At 45.7% G+C, this 13,694-nt stretch overlaps 2 protein-coding genes across 2 annotated transcripts in view; one reads left to right on the forward strand and one right to left on the reverse strand.

The window, feature by feature from the left end:
• Positions 1–2,098: 2,098 nt before the first annotated feature.
• SPINK2 (serine peptidase inhibitor, Kazal type 2 (acrosin-trypsin inhibitor)) lies at positions 2,099–6,922 on the reverse strand. The gene is made up of 4 exons (XM_009893755.1): positions 6,874–6,922; positions 6,576–6,613; positions 6,065–6,174; positions 2,099–2,144 (listed from the first exon to the last, which is right to left on the reverse strand). Exons 1-4 carry the CDS (start codon positions 6,920–6,922, stop codon positions 2,099–2,101), a joined length of 243 nt encoding a protein of 80 aa, XP_009892057.1.
• An 8-nt stretch (positions 6,923–6,930) lies between these two features.
• The window catches only part of DUSP4 (dual specificity phosphatase 4), a 111,724-nt gene continuing 104,960 nt past the window's right edge, over positions 6,931–13,694 (forward strand). Inside the window, exon 1 of the mRNA XM_009893756.1 lies at positions 6,931–7,203. Coding sequence (XP_009892058.1) covers positions 6,931–7,203 — 273 coding nt within the window. The remainder of the gene's footprint in view (positions 7,204–13,694) is intronic.

The raw sequence follows: 13,694 nt of genomic DNA on the forward strand, positions 1-13,694 counted from the left end.
CACCTCTGAAGACTCGGATGTGTTCTAGACATTCCCAAGCACAGGAACCATTCCACCCACCTTTTCTGTACATCTCAGAATCAGAGGTATCTTGGCCTGGGTAAGACTAGAAAGAAGTTTGATCTGTGACATACATCTGCACTTCTTCACAAATCTTGCTGTCAAAATTTACCTGTGGGAATTGCCAGAACTTTTTAATGTACAGAAAACAAAGTATGGATGTCAGGGGCAGATTTGGTGAGTAATTACATGCAGTGCTGGATTCACCACTTTTCAAACGTGCAGAAAAATAGGAAGATGTAAAATCAGGTCTAAGGTTATATCTTAAGCATTCATATGCTGGGAGCAGTGCTCTAGTGTGATTATAATTGTCAGTGTACATGCTATTTTTTATTTGGATTTGTTTCATTTAGGGGTGTTTACAAAAATAGATGTTTTTTCTGAGTTTTGCAAAATGAAGTGCAATGCTATTCACACTTTTGTCAAATACTGAAGGAACATTTCTACAACTAACAAGACTGGAGTAGCTAAGTTCCCTTGTAAGCACAATTAGTTATCAAAATAGAAATACAAAAAGAACCAGCTTATCATTTCCATCCACTTGTTAATTCATAGCATAGCACACAACTGCTTTGTCATTTGGTACACTTTGAAAAAGTGAAAATTTCCAGATCTGGATGTGGAAAGAGCAGCTGGGAGCACACAGGAACTTTCTCAAGAGGATTTGCCACCAATAGAGAAAATGATTTTCCATCCACAACTGATACCTTGTTGGGAGGCACTGGTCATCTTTCTTTTCCATCCACATATTCATATCTCCACGTGACCACTTTATCTTAAGCTTCTAGCCCTCCAGTTGTGCCGCACATGACATCCCTCTGTCAATGATTAGTCTTTGCACGAAGGAAACAAAAGCAGGCATGTGCTGGAAGAGAAGGATAGCTTTGACCTTTTAAAGGAACTATAAGACAAAAGCATTATTGTTTTTCAAAACCAAAGTCACTGACCTGTGAATGTTCATCAGGCATGAAGTGTGCCATACACCTCTGCCTGTGCTGCTGCTGCCCAGCAAAGTCTGAGGCAGCCATTGTGTAGGGCCCGGGCTAGAGCAGGTGCCACCTGGCTAGGATCAAAAGGTAGAAGCCATCCGTGTATTACCTACGCACCATAAGATGACCCAAATACAATTCATTTCAAGCAACATGCAGAAAACAGAGGTGCTTAGCAGAACAGAAAGGAACAAACGTAACAAGGGCTATGTGCCCATGTGCACGACAAGTGGGTGAAGGAAAGGACCGAACCCCAGTGCTCCCACACCCTCCCTGCAGGAAGGTCTGCCAAATCCACTCCAGAGTGCACCCTTTTACACCAGTCTTGAGTTTTCTGATTTTGCTTTTATGTTTGCCATGGGAAGTGGCTCTTGGGTGCCAGTCCAGGGCAGTGACACTGGTGCCCCGAGGAGCAGAGCCCAGAGGGCTGGGGGCCTGGGGGGCGGCCTGTGGCTCCTGCCCACGCCTCCAGCGCTCCAAAAGAGCCCTTACTTGCAGCAGGAGCAGAAGGTCCTCAGGCTGCTGCCCACCACCAGCACAACCTGCAGGTAGGGAGCCCAGGGCAGAGGCTTGGTACATGTCAGGCCACCATCACCAGTTTGGTAGCCACCACGGGAAACCCCTCCGGTGGCTCCCCAGGGGTCACTGGCACCTGCAGTCTCAGATCCTCCCAGAAACCACCAGCAGCCGCTGCCACCAGCACTGCCCACGGCAGAGGTGCTGGGGCCTCCTTGCACCCAGGTGCTGCTGTGGCAATGGCACTGTGTACCTGCTCATTTCCTTCTCCAAACAACGGACCTACTGGTATACAGTCAGGACATCTCTTTCTTACCTTGTGATCTGTCTTGCGTGAGAAAATAAATCAGGGTTCAGGTTATAATTGTACTACAGCTATGTTTATAAACACTGGTTTTAATGCAGCAACAGTACTTTGTTTAAACAGGAAAACTTATTTATTAAGACAGGCTATGTAGAAGGTACATTTAAGGCATTTCCATTTGGACTGTCTGTGTCCCTCTCATTTTCTTGAAAAGTGGCCATCTGCCATATCAGCATCTTCCCATCTTGAAAATTTGGACATCCTTTTTATTTTCACTGCAAGCAGAAGAAAAATATTTTAGAAGAGAAGCACTACACTTGAATTTAACAGGGACATTTTATAAAGTGGACTCTCCTGTGTCCTTCTACGTGTTCAATTAAATGCAGCGACGCCTTTAATTGCATCACTTACAGCAAACATTACTGCAAATTAACTATGATGCAAAGATTTATGAATCACACAAACAGAGCGAGTAACTTACTAGAAACAGCCTCACGTCAGGCTTTGTTACCTATAAAAACCTGATAAAGCCATCTGCAAATCTGAGAAGTATCAAAGCACATGACAAATCTTGCAATGAGGACTAAAGTGCCCATTGCAAAGCAGTAATGCAAGTCAAACTTCACACTCCCTGAAGTGGGAAACATTTCTAATGCTTACAAAATTTCCCCCTTTCATGTGGGAGGTAAGTGGGTAGGATGTGCATCCTGATGCATCTCTGCATCTCAGGCTTCACTAAAATGTGAATGTTTCCTGCATTAAGGAAATTTTAGCCAAGTCTCCCTTAGTTTGAGAACACTCAGGGTTTTTTTTTTTTAAAGTCCCATACATAGTACTTTGGGATGCTCCTTTTACAATTCTCAGTTTACCAAGCAAGTGCAGATACAAAAAGAAAGTGCTGGAGTGCAAACTTGCCCTAGATCTTCAGTTTGCTTCCCTATCTTAACAGAATCAAGCTGTTTTACTCCTCGTGAAATTCAAGAGGCTTACAATTACCCAAAAGCAGGGATAATCTGTACTAATAGTTGTATCAGAGATCTTTTAGCCAGGAGGTAGTGGAGCAGATTAGAAATATGAAAGGAAAAATCAAGCCTAGGGGACGTAAAACACATGTAAAGTTGTAATGAAAAGCTCTGGCTGAAGGACAGCCCATATGCTAAACCCTGCAGAGGCAGCTCCAGCTGCTGCGTCTGTTTGCAAAGAGCTTGTGGTGCTGCCAGACTAGGTTTAAATTAAGATCAGCTGTTGCCACTGCTACTGGATGCTAAGTGTGGAAGAGACCTGGGATTTGCATTTGAACACCCACTTAAGAATGGATTACATCGAAGCTTTAAAAAAAAAAAGAAAAAAAGCAGGGAGGAAGACCAGCTTTGGTCTTGTAGTTAAACGGGCTGTGCTGCAGAACCAGGATAGGCACCAGGATAGGCACCAGGATAGGCAGGGCTTGTGCTGCACCTTTGCTCCAGGTGTCTCATGTTATCGTGGACCAGCCACAGCAAGCTCACCTGCAGTACTCCTGGTGCACATGGGTTTCTCCAGGTGCCCATACAGTCTTGCATGGCTACAAGAGCCCAGGGACAGTACCGCCTCGGCCATCAGGGAAGTGCAACTCCCTTTAAAAAGTCCTTTAATGGGCTTAAACGTGGGCCGGAAGTAACCTGCAAGTTGGCTGTTGAGAATTGCCTAAGTTAATTTAGAACTGAGTGGTTTATAATTCACTATGGGATATGCCCATATATCTGTTTCTCCATCACCACATTACACTATTTATCTCAGCAACTACTGGTCCTGCAGCTTGTTAAGAAGCGCAGAAAGAACTTTGTTCTCCCTTTCTAAGGAGCGTGATGAACTGTACTTTAGACTCCTCAAAGTGAAATGACCATCGCTCATGACTATGAACCATTTTTCAAAGCCAAAATTCTTCCAATAAGGCAGAGTGTTTTGTCCTTGTTGTGTTCATGCCAAGTCAAACACTTTAGAACAACGACTCCAGACTGAACTAGAAAGCCACTGAGTATGCCGACTACTGAATTATTAACGAAAAGGAAAACAGGATAGTATCTGATCACCCTTCAGTCCAAAATGCATGTTTCTGAGCATGTAAGATGCCAGCAAAAAAACATGGTTAAAATAGTTTTTTATCCTGTGTGTGTAACTGATTAAATCACACATAATGTAAAAAACATGCACATTACGTCTCATACTAACAAGGTGTAAGCCCCATCATGTGTTACTTAAGGAACTGAGTGGAAAAAAACAGCAGGTTTGCTTAGAGAACCCTTTGTGCTATGTGCAATGCTGTATTGAGGAATCTACCGTGCACTCATCTGGAACTGAGGGATCATGCCTAGAAAATGAAACATCCTATAAATGTAAGGTTGGATCTCAAAGCCCGTCATTCTCCTCTGAGAAAGGATCAAATATACTGCTCAGGGCATGAGACACTCTCCTCTGTAACTCCACAACATGGGTTTGCACTCTCTCTGTGTGATACTTAGCACTTCTCTTTGACTTTTATTGTACTGATTTCAGTCCATTTCTCCAGATCCCTGGGAATTTTGATACTCTCCTGCAGAGGTCATTGCATCTCATGCCATTTTGCAAATTTTTGTTGTCTTATTCCCGATATCCAATCCATTACAAAAATGATATATTACACCTAAAGGAAATCCCACTTAATACCTCTTTCCAGTTTGACTGTAAAATGCTGATTACTGCTTTTAAACCACAGCATTTCAAACCGCTGTGACTTCATCCTTTAACAATTTCAGCTGAATAACTGTTTGCTTATGTGAATATCACATGGAGCTATGTAAAATGCTTTATTAATGTCATGAAGCAACACTTCTGTTTCCTCCAGTTATCTTGCCAAAAACCTAAATCTCATGGATTGATTGAATTATTTCTGACAAATCTGTATCAGCTTTGCTTGCTCTCTTTTTTACCTCTGGCTGTCTACAAGTCAATCACTTAATAACTTACTCCAGCACTGTTCTAAGCAGCAAAGATGGGTAGGCTCCTAATATGTAACATGCCAGCACCTCTCTTCTCCCCTTTTCACGGGCTGTACCCTTTGAGTCCCTGTTTTTTTTTTTTTTTCCCTCGCAAACTGTAGGTTTACCAATTTGCTTTGCAAATTCTCATTTGCTTGGGTAGCTTGTGGTGTACTCGGGTGAAAATGCTACCAAATTCTGCAGATCTGCATACCTTTAAACATACTTTGACACACTTTGGCACCTCCTTTGAAATACTGTTTCCTTCAGTGTCCTTTGATACCTCTGACACTTCCCTTATTGTAGCCTATGTTCCCTCTATCTCGGTCATTTGAATTTTGTAAATTATCTGGTCACAATTAATCTTTCCCCTGCCCCAAACTCAGAAACATATTTCAACCTTCCCTTTCTTGAGATCTATCTATTTGTAATTTTGTAAATGCCCATCACTGCTGTTCTACTACTCTCACTTCTTCCCTCTGCTGGAAACAGAAATTCTGTTATTTCATGAGTATGAATTGCCTTTCACCATCAAATTCAATACCTAAGCAGTTTGTACTGAGAGGACGCTCTACAGGTTTTCCAGTGAATCATAGAAGGAGGTAACAATGGTCATTAAGTACTGATTTTCTATGTTTTCAATTTGTTTTAAAAAAATATTAAATTATTAAAGAATAAAATACCCTCTCTCAAGTATCAGGCGATCTTTTTCTTGAGTTTTAGAAAATCTGAATGGTAAAATAGTATTTTCTCCTAACATTTTGCATTCTTACTCTTCTCTGTGAAAGGAAGTATGGGAGATTGGATCTTGAACATAAACATTTGATAGTGAAAGCTGCATTTTGCGTGGGATCTTTCCTGGTTTCTGTTAGAGAGTGTGGAAGAGACCAGCATTATATTTAATGGTAATATGGCATTGTATGAATGTGACAGGCAATGTCACCCTCTGAGATGCTCCTCCTTAAGAATTACAAAAGCGAATATTCAGTAGTTCCATAGAACAGAATCCCATCTAAGCCGTTTACAGGTATCATGATCAAAACTGTTGCAAAGGATTGACAGTTGAGGAGACGCCGCTAACCCTGCAGTTTTTCAGTGTGAACAATCCAAAGCCACTAAACTATCGGTTAATTGGGGTGTGAGGGTGAATATTTTGCTTGCATATCGGGAAGGGAAAGTTAGGAGGCCGATTAAGTGAGTACCTGTTGGAAAGGCAGAGCACACACTCGTTTGAATAGGTCTGTCCATCGGTCCCACAGACTGGATTGTAGTCCCTTGGACATCCAGGCACACCGTACTGGTAGCAAGCAGGCTGGGGAAGAACAGGAACACAAAATATGATACCCCATGTGAAACAGGTCTCCGAAGGACACTGGTGTGCTCATGCAAAGAACGGAGTGCTCAAGAGGAGCTGGCACAGTGTTATAAAGTGCCATGTTATCTTTCATGCTGCTATGGGTATTTGTTGCTTGAGGCTTGGCTTCTACTGCCCTCAGCTGTGGGGAGAGACCACCTGGGGCATCTCCTGGGGCGTCATCTCCTGTGACATCTCCTGGGGCATCTCCTGGGGCTGAGCAGGGGTACCGGAGAGAGGGGTGTACTGGCTCGAGGCTCTGGACCCAAGCCCAGGGCTCTGGGGAAGGGTCCTGTTGGTGACATGGAGGGAAGGTGGTACCATCCTTCCCGGGGAACAACAGGTCAGGCCGTACTCACCGGGATGCTGGCAGAAGCTCCGGGACAGGAGAGGAGCCCTGTGGAGAATAACACGGCTTTAACGGCGTCTGGTCCCGACCGCATTCACCCCGTCCCAGCAACGGCCCGAATCCCCCTCTCCCCCTCCTTCACCTCCCCCGACCAGTCGGTGTCCGTTACCGGGCCCGATCCCGACCAGCCGGTGCCCGGTACCCGGTTCAGATTTCCCCTTCCCCGGGACGAGACCGGCCGGGGCACGGTACCGGCCCGCCCCCCCCATCTTCCTCCCGTCACTTCCCCGGCGCCGTGCGCCCGGTACCGGCGAGGAGGGCGGGCAGCAACACCAGCACCGGCACCGGCACCGCCATGTCCGCGAATGGAGCAACGGCAGCCGGCGAAGGCAGGAGGGCGGGCGAGGGAGGGGAGCACCGGGGCGAAACGGCCGCGGCGGAGCGCGGGGGGGCGGCACGGGCGGGAGCGGGCGGGCGCGGAGGCCGGGGCGATGCTTGGATGCCATGAGGGGAGCCGTGTTGAGGACCCGTGGGGCACCCACGGGAGCGGGAAAGCCGCGGGACATACCGGAGAGACCGGGAGTAAGGATGCACCGCGGGGAGCGGTGTCACCCGTGGGGCTGGAGGCGCCGGGAGGGGTCGGGAGGGGGGTGCTGTCCTCTCCCCTGTGGGCTTGGGGAGGGGGTGGGCACCGCCAGAGGCACCCCCGGGGGTGGAGAAGGAACAGGGGATCCTCCCCGGGGATGGTGGGGGGATGTGGGGTTAAGGTGCCCGAATGCGGTCCTTGATAAGGAAGCCCGTGCCTGCCCTACCAGTATGTCCCCGTGGGGACGCTTATCCCTGCCATTTCCACGGGGAACTGCCAAAATATCCAGTCGTCAGCAACTAACCAAGCTGTGCTTCCGTGACGCGCCGAGCAGTGCAGAAACCTCACCAGGACCACACTCGCGGGATGGAAAGCTTTAATTTCAGGGCTGTGCCCGGCTGTAATCTCAGCATTCCCTGGGATTCCCTGCTTGACTTCACCTCATTAGCGTTTGACTTCAACTCCTCTGCTTTGATTGCAGAGTGACTTGGGCAACGTGGGGAAGTTGGAAATATGTGTGCAGTGCCATTGTGGCTGTTAAGGTCGTAGCCCCCCCGTCTCGTCATAAAGTGATATGAGGCGGTTTGTGCTGAGATATGAATGCATTCTTGCCAAGAGGAAGAGAAAGTTATACAACTCCAGCAATAAAGCCACGCTGCCTGCATCCAAAGTTGTGGGAATCCAGGACAACGGGGGCTGGAGCGACTTGGCACACTGTCCTGCCAGCATCACCAGGTGTCTCGACAGTGTGGCTCTCCAGAGTATCTCATCTGTCAGTCGCTGATAAGCGTGGTTAGCTTTGCAAAGCCCGGGGGTTAGCTTTACACAGAGTCTGGCTCTGGAATTGTTTTTATGCAGTTTCCTAAAATCTAAGGTATGGGCTTCTTGCGAAATGGCCTGTGCTCGTGTATATGAGCTGGGGCGTACACCTGTCAAGTGTTTTGATAGATTCATATGCAGGCATCACACTCATCCTTCTTGCCTTTGTTTCAGCCTCTGGGTCCTTCCAAGCATGGCTTTTCTTCTGTGTGTTTCTGGTAGTGTGCCATTCCCGCATGGTATCTGTCATAGTGAAGTTATTTCATTATCTGCTGAATATGTTCTTATTCCTCCAGGTAACTTCTGCAAATTGGTTTCCATTCAGAGCACAGCTTTGAAATGAATACCCGTCACAAGGCATGCTTCATACAAAAGCCTCTGGCTTGGATATTGCAAGCAAGGTGCCTATTCAGAATGTTTCACGGCTGATAGAGCATGTAGAGGGGTATTTCTCTCTGCTGGATCTCCTTCCCTAGCTTTTCCCAAGTTTTTGCCCCAGCTTTGCCTGCTGAGCCATTTGAGAAGAGTGCATCTTTCTGCTACCTTGTTATTGGTGGGGTGGTTGCTGGATTTGCCATTTTGGGGGCATCTTTAGGTCCCAGAGAGATTTTCTTCAGAGAAGGAGGTTCGTCAGGGGGTTAAATACTGGCAAGTTAGACCAGGATGGGTTTCCTTGCTTCCTGAAGGTGTGATTTTTCAAAGTAGAAGGTGCCAGCTGAAGGTGGAGAAAGCAAAACCAAGGGTAGGAGTTATCTCTTAAGTTGTTCATTTCTTAAGTTCATGTCACTAAACTGTTATGTGAAAACTCTTGCACAGAGCTCTGTTTGCACAGGAAAAAACGCAAACACAACAAACCAAGTAAAAGCTCGATGCCCCAGCGGTTGCCAGCCCAGACAAGATTTCTCCCGGACAACTCCAGCACAGCAAGCACAAGATGGATGTGTACTGTCATCATGTCACCTAGAAGAATAGCTGCCCCCTAAAAAAAAATTCTCCATACTAATGCATTTTCTAATGAGTTAATTACATGCTCATCAATTTGTTGCACTTGATCCCAGATAAATGGGGTGAATGGGGCCATTTTGGGTTAACATCGCTGCAGTTGCCTCTCTGTGACAGTAACACGAACTTATTCCAAGTCATGTGTTCTGTCCTGGATGCTCTCCCTTGATGTTGCTGAGAAAATATGGAAAAGTAATCTGCAGGTGCAGATGCAACGCAATGCTCCTATTTTAAATTGGTGCCAGTCCAGCCTCCTCAGTGCTGCAAGCATTTCCTTTCACTTGTTTAGTCTCTCCACTGAGAGTATTTAACTTTGCCTTATTTGAATAAAATTTCAGATACAGGTCTTTAGAGATGGGAAAATGAAAAAAAGAGATTTTAAAAAGAAGAAAAGATAACTTATGCAAATTTTCTTCTGGCAAGATAGCATATCTGTTAGAAAATACCCGTTTTCTTGCATAAATTATTAAGAATTGGAGCCAAGGAAGATGATAATTACGCAGGGGTCTTCTTAATAGCCTTTGTATCCTGTTAACACATTTCTGATATGAATGCTGAGTCACCGGAAAAGAAAATCACAGAATTATTTGCATGTCTCCTAGAAGTTATCTTCTTGTTAAAATCAGGTAACTGATTAATAAACATGGAAGATAGTAATGATCCTGGCATATAGGCTACAGGAAGCAATAGATAATTAGAAGTTACATCCCTCCAGAGAAGTTTTGTTTCTGCCTTATGCTTAGTGGAATAATCCTCTGTGCTCGGAAGCTAGAATTTATTTGAACTTTGGTCACTTTTCTAAGTAAATGTATACGACTCCCTGAAAGAAAAAAGTTCCTTTGGTGAGTTTATATGTACTTCATATTCTTCTGCTGCCCAGCGGTTAGGTACTAGCAAGGCTGTGACCCAACACATAAAGATTTTGTGACTGACACATTGACTAAGGGCAGGTTTCACACCAAAAGTGTGTGTCTGTGTCCTTCTCTTGGAGTAAAGAAGTGTTACACGAGAGTCTATGTTTGGCCTGAAGAACACAGGGCAGAGTTCAGAGCCTCAGGTTCACCCAAGAAGAAAGTGATTTTATGGGAAGGAGTGACTGAGTACTTACCACTGCTTCCAGCAGGGCTGGCATGTAGTCTGGCTGCATCTTGGAAGAAACAAAATAAACCAAGCTGCTGAGCAAAACCTTTGGGGTTGAAACTCTTCTGATGCTCCTCGGTCTTGCTGCTGCTCCAGTGAGTGCTAGCCAGGTGCTTCTGAGATGTACTTGCTGTGAAGACTGGCCACTGATCATGACTAACCTAGTCAGGGCAAGAGGAAGGTAAGGTCCTTATATGGCTCCACCTGTATACTTAATTGTCAGCCACTCATGACTGCCCTGCTTGCTGGAGATGCTCGGCTGCTTGGGTCTGCCTCTGAGAGTGTTTCATCTCTTAAATCTCTGCAAATCAGCTAGGTAAGCAGAGACCTACTGCTAAAAATCCCCAAGTACTCCAGCCACATTGGACTGAAGTGGCGACCTCTGGCACAAGACCATGGCATGGGTAGCCCCAGCTTATTCCAAGATGAGAAAGTTTGTTCCCTATCTCCCCAAACTAGTCTAAGCAAAAGAGGGACAGTTTTTATATACAGTCAGTAATAACTATGTCTTAAATAAAACAGCTGGTAATTAAGGCAGGTATCAACAAACAGCAGTGAAAAGAATTTGGTTGCATGTGGACTGGATTCAACACCAAGGAAAGCCTTTAGACAAAGAATTATAAATGCCATTACCTGATGTTCCTTTTTAAATAATTGAGTCCCCTTGTGAAAAACTGAACTTGTTTCACTCTTAGTGTTCCTCAGAAGGAGGAAGGCCTCGTTGAAGGCCTGTAGACTCTGAGATCTTCATCCTTGGAGATTTCCAAGACTCAGATAGACAAGGTTACAGCTTCGGTGAGGTTGTTGGGAAGGGACCCAGAGGTCCTTTACAGCTATCACTGCCATGACTATGTCCCTGTTCCTGAAATCCATTCAGAGCTCTCATCTGCTTATTCATACTGCGTTTACTTATGCCACCTATCCTCCTGAAATCAATAAGCATCAGGCACTGGAAGGATGGAGACAGCCCAAAACTCATGCCTATGCTAAGAACTTTTACCAGTATCATTTTGCAACATTTCAGTACCGTCAAAACTCTGGATACACAGCTTAATACAGATACCAAAAACGTATTTGGTGGTGCCATTTAGTCCTGTTATTTGAAATGGTATCACCTTTGTTGGGAAAGAGGCATTGGCTGGCATACCTGCACCAGGATGGGCGTGCCAAAGCTGAAGGGACAACAGGTTGTTATTTGTCAGGTCCTCAGGAACATATCAGTGAGACACAGGCAATTTCTGGGAGTGCAGAAGTGCCTGCATTGCAGTAGAAAGGTCTTCAATATGTTCTTTACTCTTCTACCACCTGAAAAAAATTGGGTGAGGATCTGGGTTATAAACCTTAGCAGCATTCTCTGTTATTCTCTGATTCATGGAAAGCTTTTGAATTAGTGGGTTAACACCTACTTCAGGCCTCTTCCAGTTCCTCAGAGAGCAGGACCACTGAGTCTAATAAAAAACTGCATTATTTCATGAAGATGGGACAACTGGAGAGCTGTTTTGCACTATTTAGTGAAATGAAGTCTCTTTGCAAACAGGGAGTCAGGCAGCTTACAACTTTGCTCAAGCACAAGACCAGCATGGGCTTAGGTGGCAGGGCAAGTTGGGAACAAGCTTAAAGACACCAGTTCTCAGTATAAAATTAGTTCACAGTCTCGAAAGAAAGCTGATCTATCCCCTCATCTGCTTAAAACTGTGTCCTGGTTTCAGTTGGGATAGAGTTCATTTTCTTCCTAGTAGCTGCTGTTTTGGATTTTGTATAAGAAAAATGTTGATAACATGTATTATTTTAGTTGTTGCTAAGTAATGTTTATAATAAGCCAAGGACTTTTTTGGCTTCCCATAGAAGCTGACAGGGAGCAGGACAGGACAAGCTGGCCAAATGAATATTCCGTATCACAGACATCATGCTCAGTATACAAATGGGGCTTGGTGAGGGGGCAGGGATCTGCGATCGCTGCTTGGCATGGGTAACTGATCATCGGCTGGCGAGAGCAATTTGTGTTGTCACTTTATTTTGTATATTCTTTTGCCATTATTATTATTTTTCTCTTCCGTTACTGTTCTAATGAACTGTCTTAATCTCAAGCCACAAGGGTTTTTTTTTCCTTTTTCTCCCTCTTCTCCCTACCCTACTGGGGATGGGAGAGTGAGTGAATGGCTGCGTGGTCCGAGTTGCTGGCTGGGATTAAACCATGACAAACAGAAATAGGGAGAGGTGCCAGGAGGAGTGGGACCAAGGCACTGGATTGCCTGCTACCTTAAACTGGAGGATTTGGCAGCGTGGTGTGGAATATCCTCTCTGCCACAGGTTGTGATGGATGCCAAAAGTTTAAAAATGGAAGAAAAAATATAGAGTTGCAGAGCAAGAAACCATAGGTGGCCTTAATAGCACAAAAATTCCCACTTGAACAGGTTCCTGCAGGCTGCTGCAGGCAGGAAAGAGACACAGGAGAAGTCTGGCTGTGCATTTGCTCCAGTTTTCTCTTCTCTTGGCCATCTCTGCTGGTGTCTTTTGGAGAGAGGAGGCTGGTGAGAAGGATGCTACAGTCACACATAACCTACAGTTAATGTCCTCCTGCAGCCCCCAGTCAAATGAGGGAGGATGTTTACATCCAGTGAAGCACAGTGCTTGGGCACGTCCTAGCTGTGCTTGTACCCATGCGTGTGAGTCTCTTGCCGTAAGTACGGGAGTGTGTCTTTCCACCTGAGTAATTATTGGGGTAAAAGCAAGCAACACCCTTGAAGGAACATAGCACAGGAAAATCAAGAATGTCTCTGAACTGCTTTTCAGCACATCATCCTGGGGTGGCTCTGCTGAAGGCCTCTTTCCTAAGGCACTGGAGGGTCCCTGCTTCTGGTGAGACTGGGGGTGCCCAAGAAATAGTTTGGCACTTGCTAATTGGCTGTTTCTGCCAGCTTGAACCTGGCACAGCAGCAGAGTAGAGAAGGACAGAGGGGAAAGAGCTGATTTTCCTGAATATTTTCATCTCCCTAACAATGATTCCTGTAGGGAAGAAGTCAGCAGCACTGAGCAGACTGCTAAGTTTTTGGTGTAAATCTGGGTTTGTTGTGCAGGGGTTATTGGTTCCAGTTGACAAGCTGTCTCCCCGGCCAGGTCCAGAGCACTGAGCTGTGGCATCACCTCTAATTTTGGTAGACTCCTCCAGGCTGTTTTTGTAAAGGCTGGGTTCAAAGGTTCACAGAAAGATGTGGAGGAAGCTCCTTGTCTCATCACATTCCCTCACCAGCCTGTCAGTGGCATTCCCACCCCCACAACAATAAGAGATTGCTCTGGAGGTCCTATCTGTCACGCACAGCCCGTGAATCATTCACCTCAGCTGTACAATCCCACATTTGCAATCCCACGTAGCCCAAAAGACAGGATCCAGGCCTCAGGGATTCAATTACATACATGCCGCTCCATCTCTCCTTCCTTGATCCCTCCATGCCCATTCGTCTTACTCCATCCCACGCTGTTCTCTGCTGCAGCAGTCACAGATGGGCAATTTGTCCTCTCCCATTTCCCACATGAACCCCATCGATCACCTGTCTGCCTTTGAAATTAATTTACTGGCTGGGG

This window comes from Charadrius vociferus, unplaced genomic scaffold, assembly GCF_000708025.1.
Source record: "Charadrius vociferus isolate BGI_N301 unplaced genomic scaffold, ASM70802v2 scaffold59, whole genome shotgun sequence".
In the NCBI taxonomy this organism is placed as follows: domain Eukaryota; kingdom Metazoa; phylum Chordata; class Aves; order Charadriiformes; family Charadriidae; genus Charadrius; species Charadrius vociferus.

Excerpts from the sequence above, each read along its gene's own strand:
- SPINK2 (XM_009893755.1), bottom strand. The coding sequence starts at position 6,922 with ATGGCGGTGCCGGTGCCGGTGCTGGTGTTGCTGCCCGCCCTCCTCGCC. Across the intron at positions 6,614-6,873 it reads GCTGCCCGCCCTCCTCGCCG|GGCTCCTCTCCTGTCCCGGA; the intron begins GTACCGGGCGCA and ends TATTCTCCACAG. Across the intron at positions 2,145-6,064 it reads GTGCTCTGCCTTTCCAACAG|TGAAAATAAAAAGGATGTCC; the intron begins GTACTCACTTAA and ends TTCTGCTTGCAG.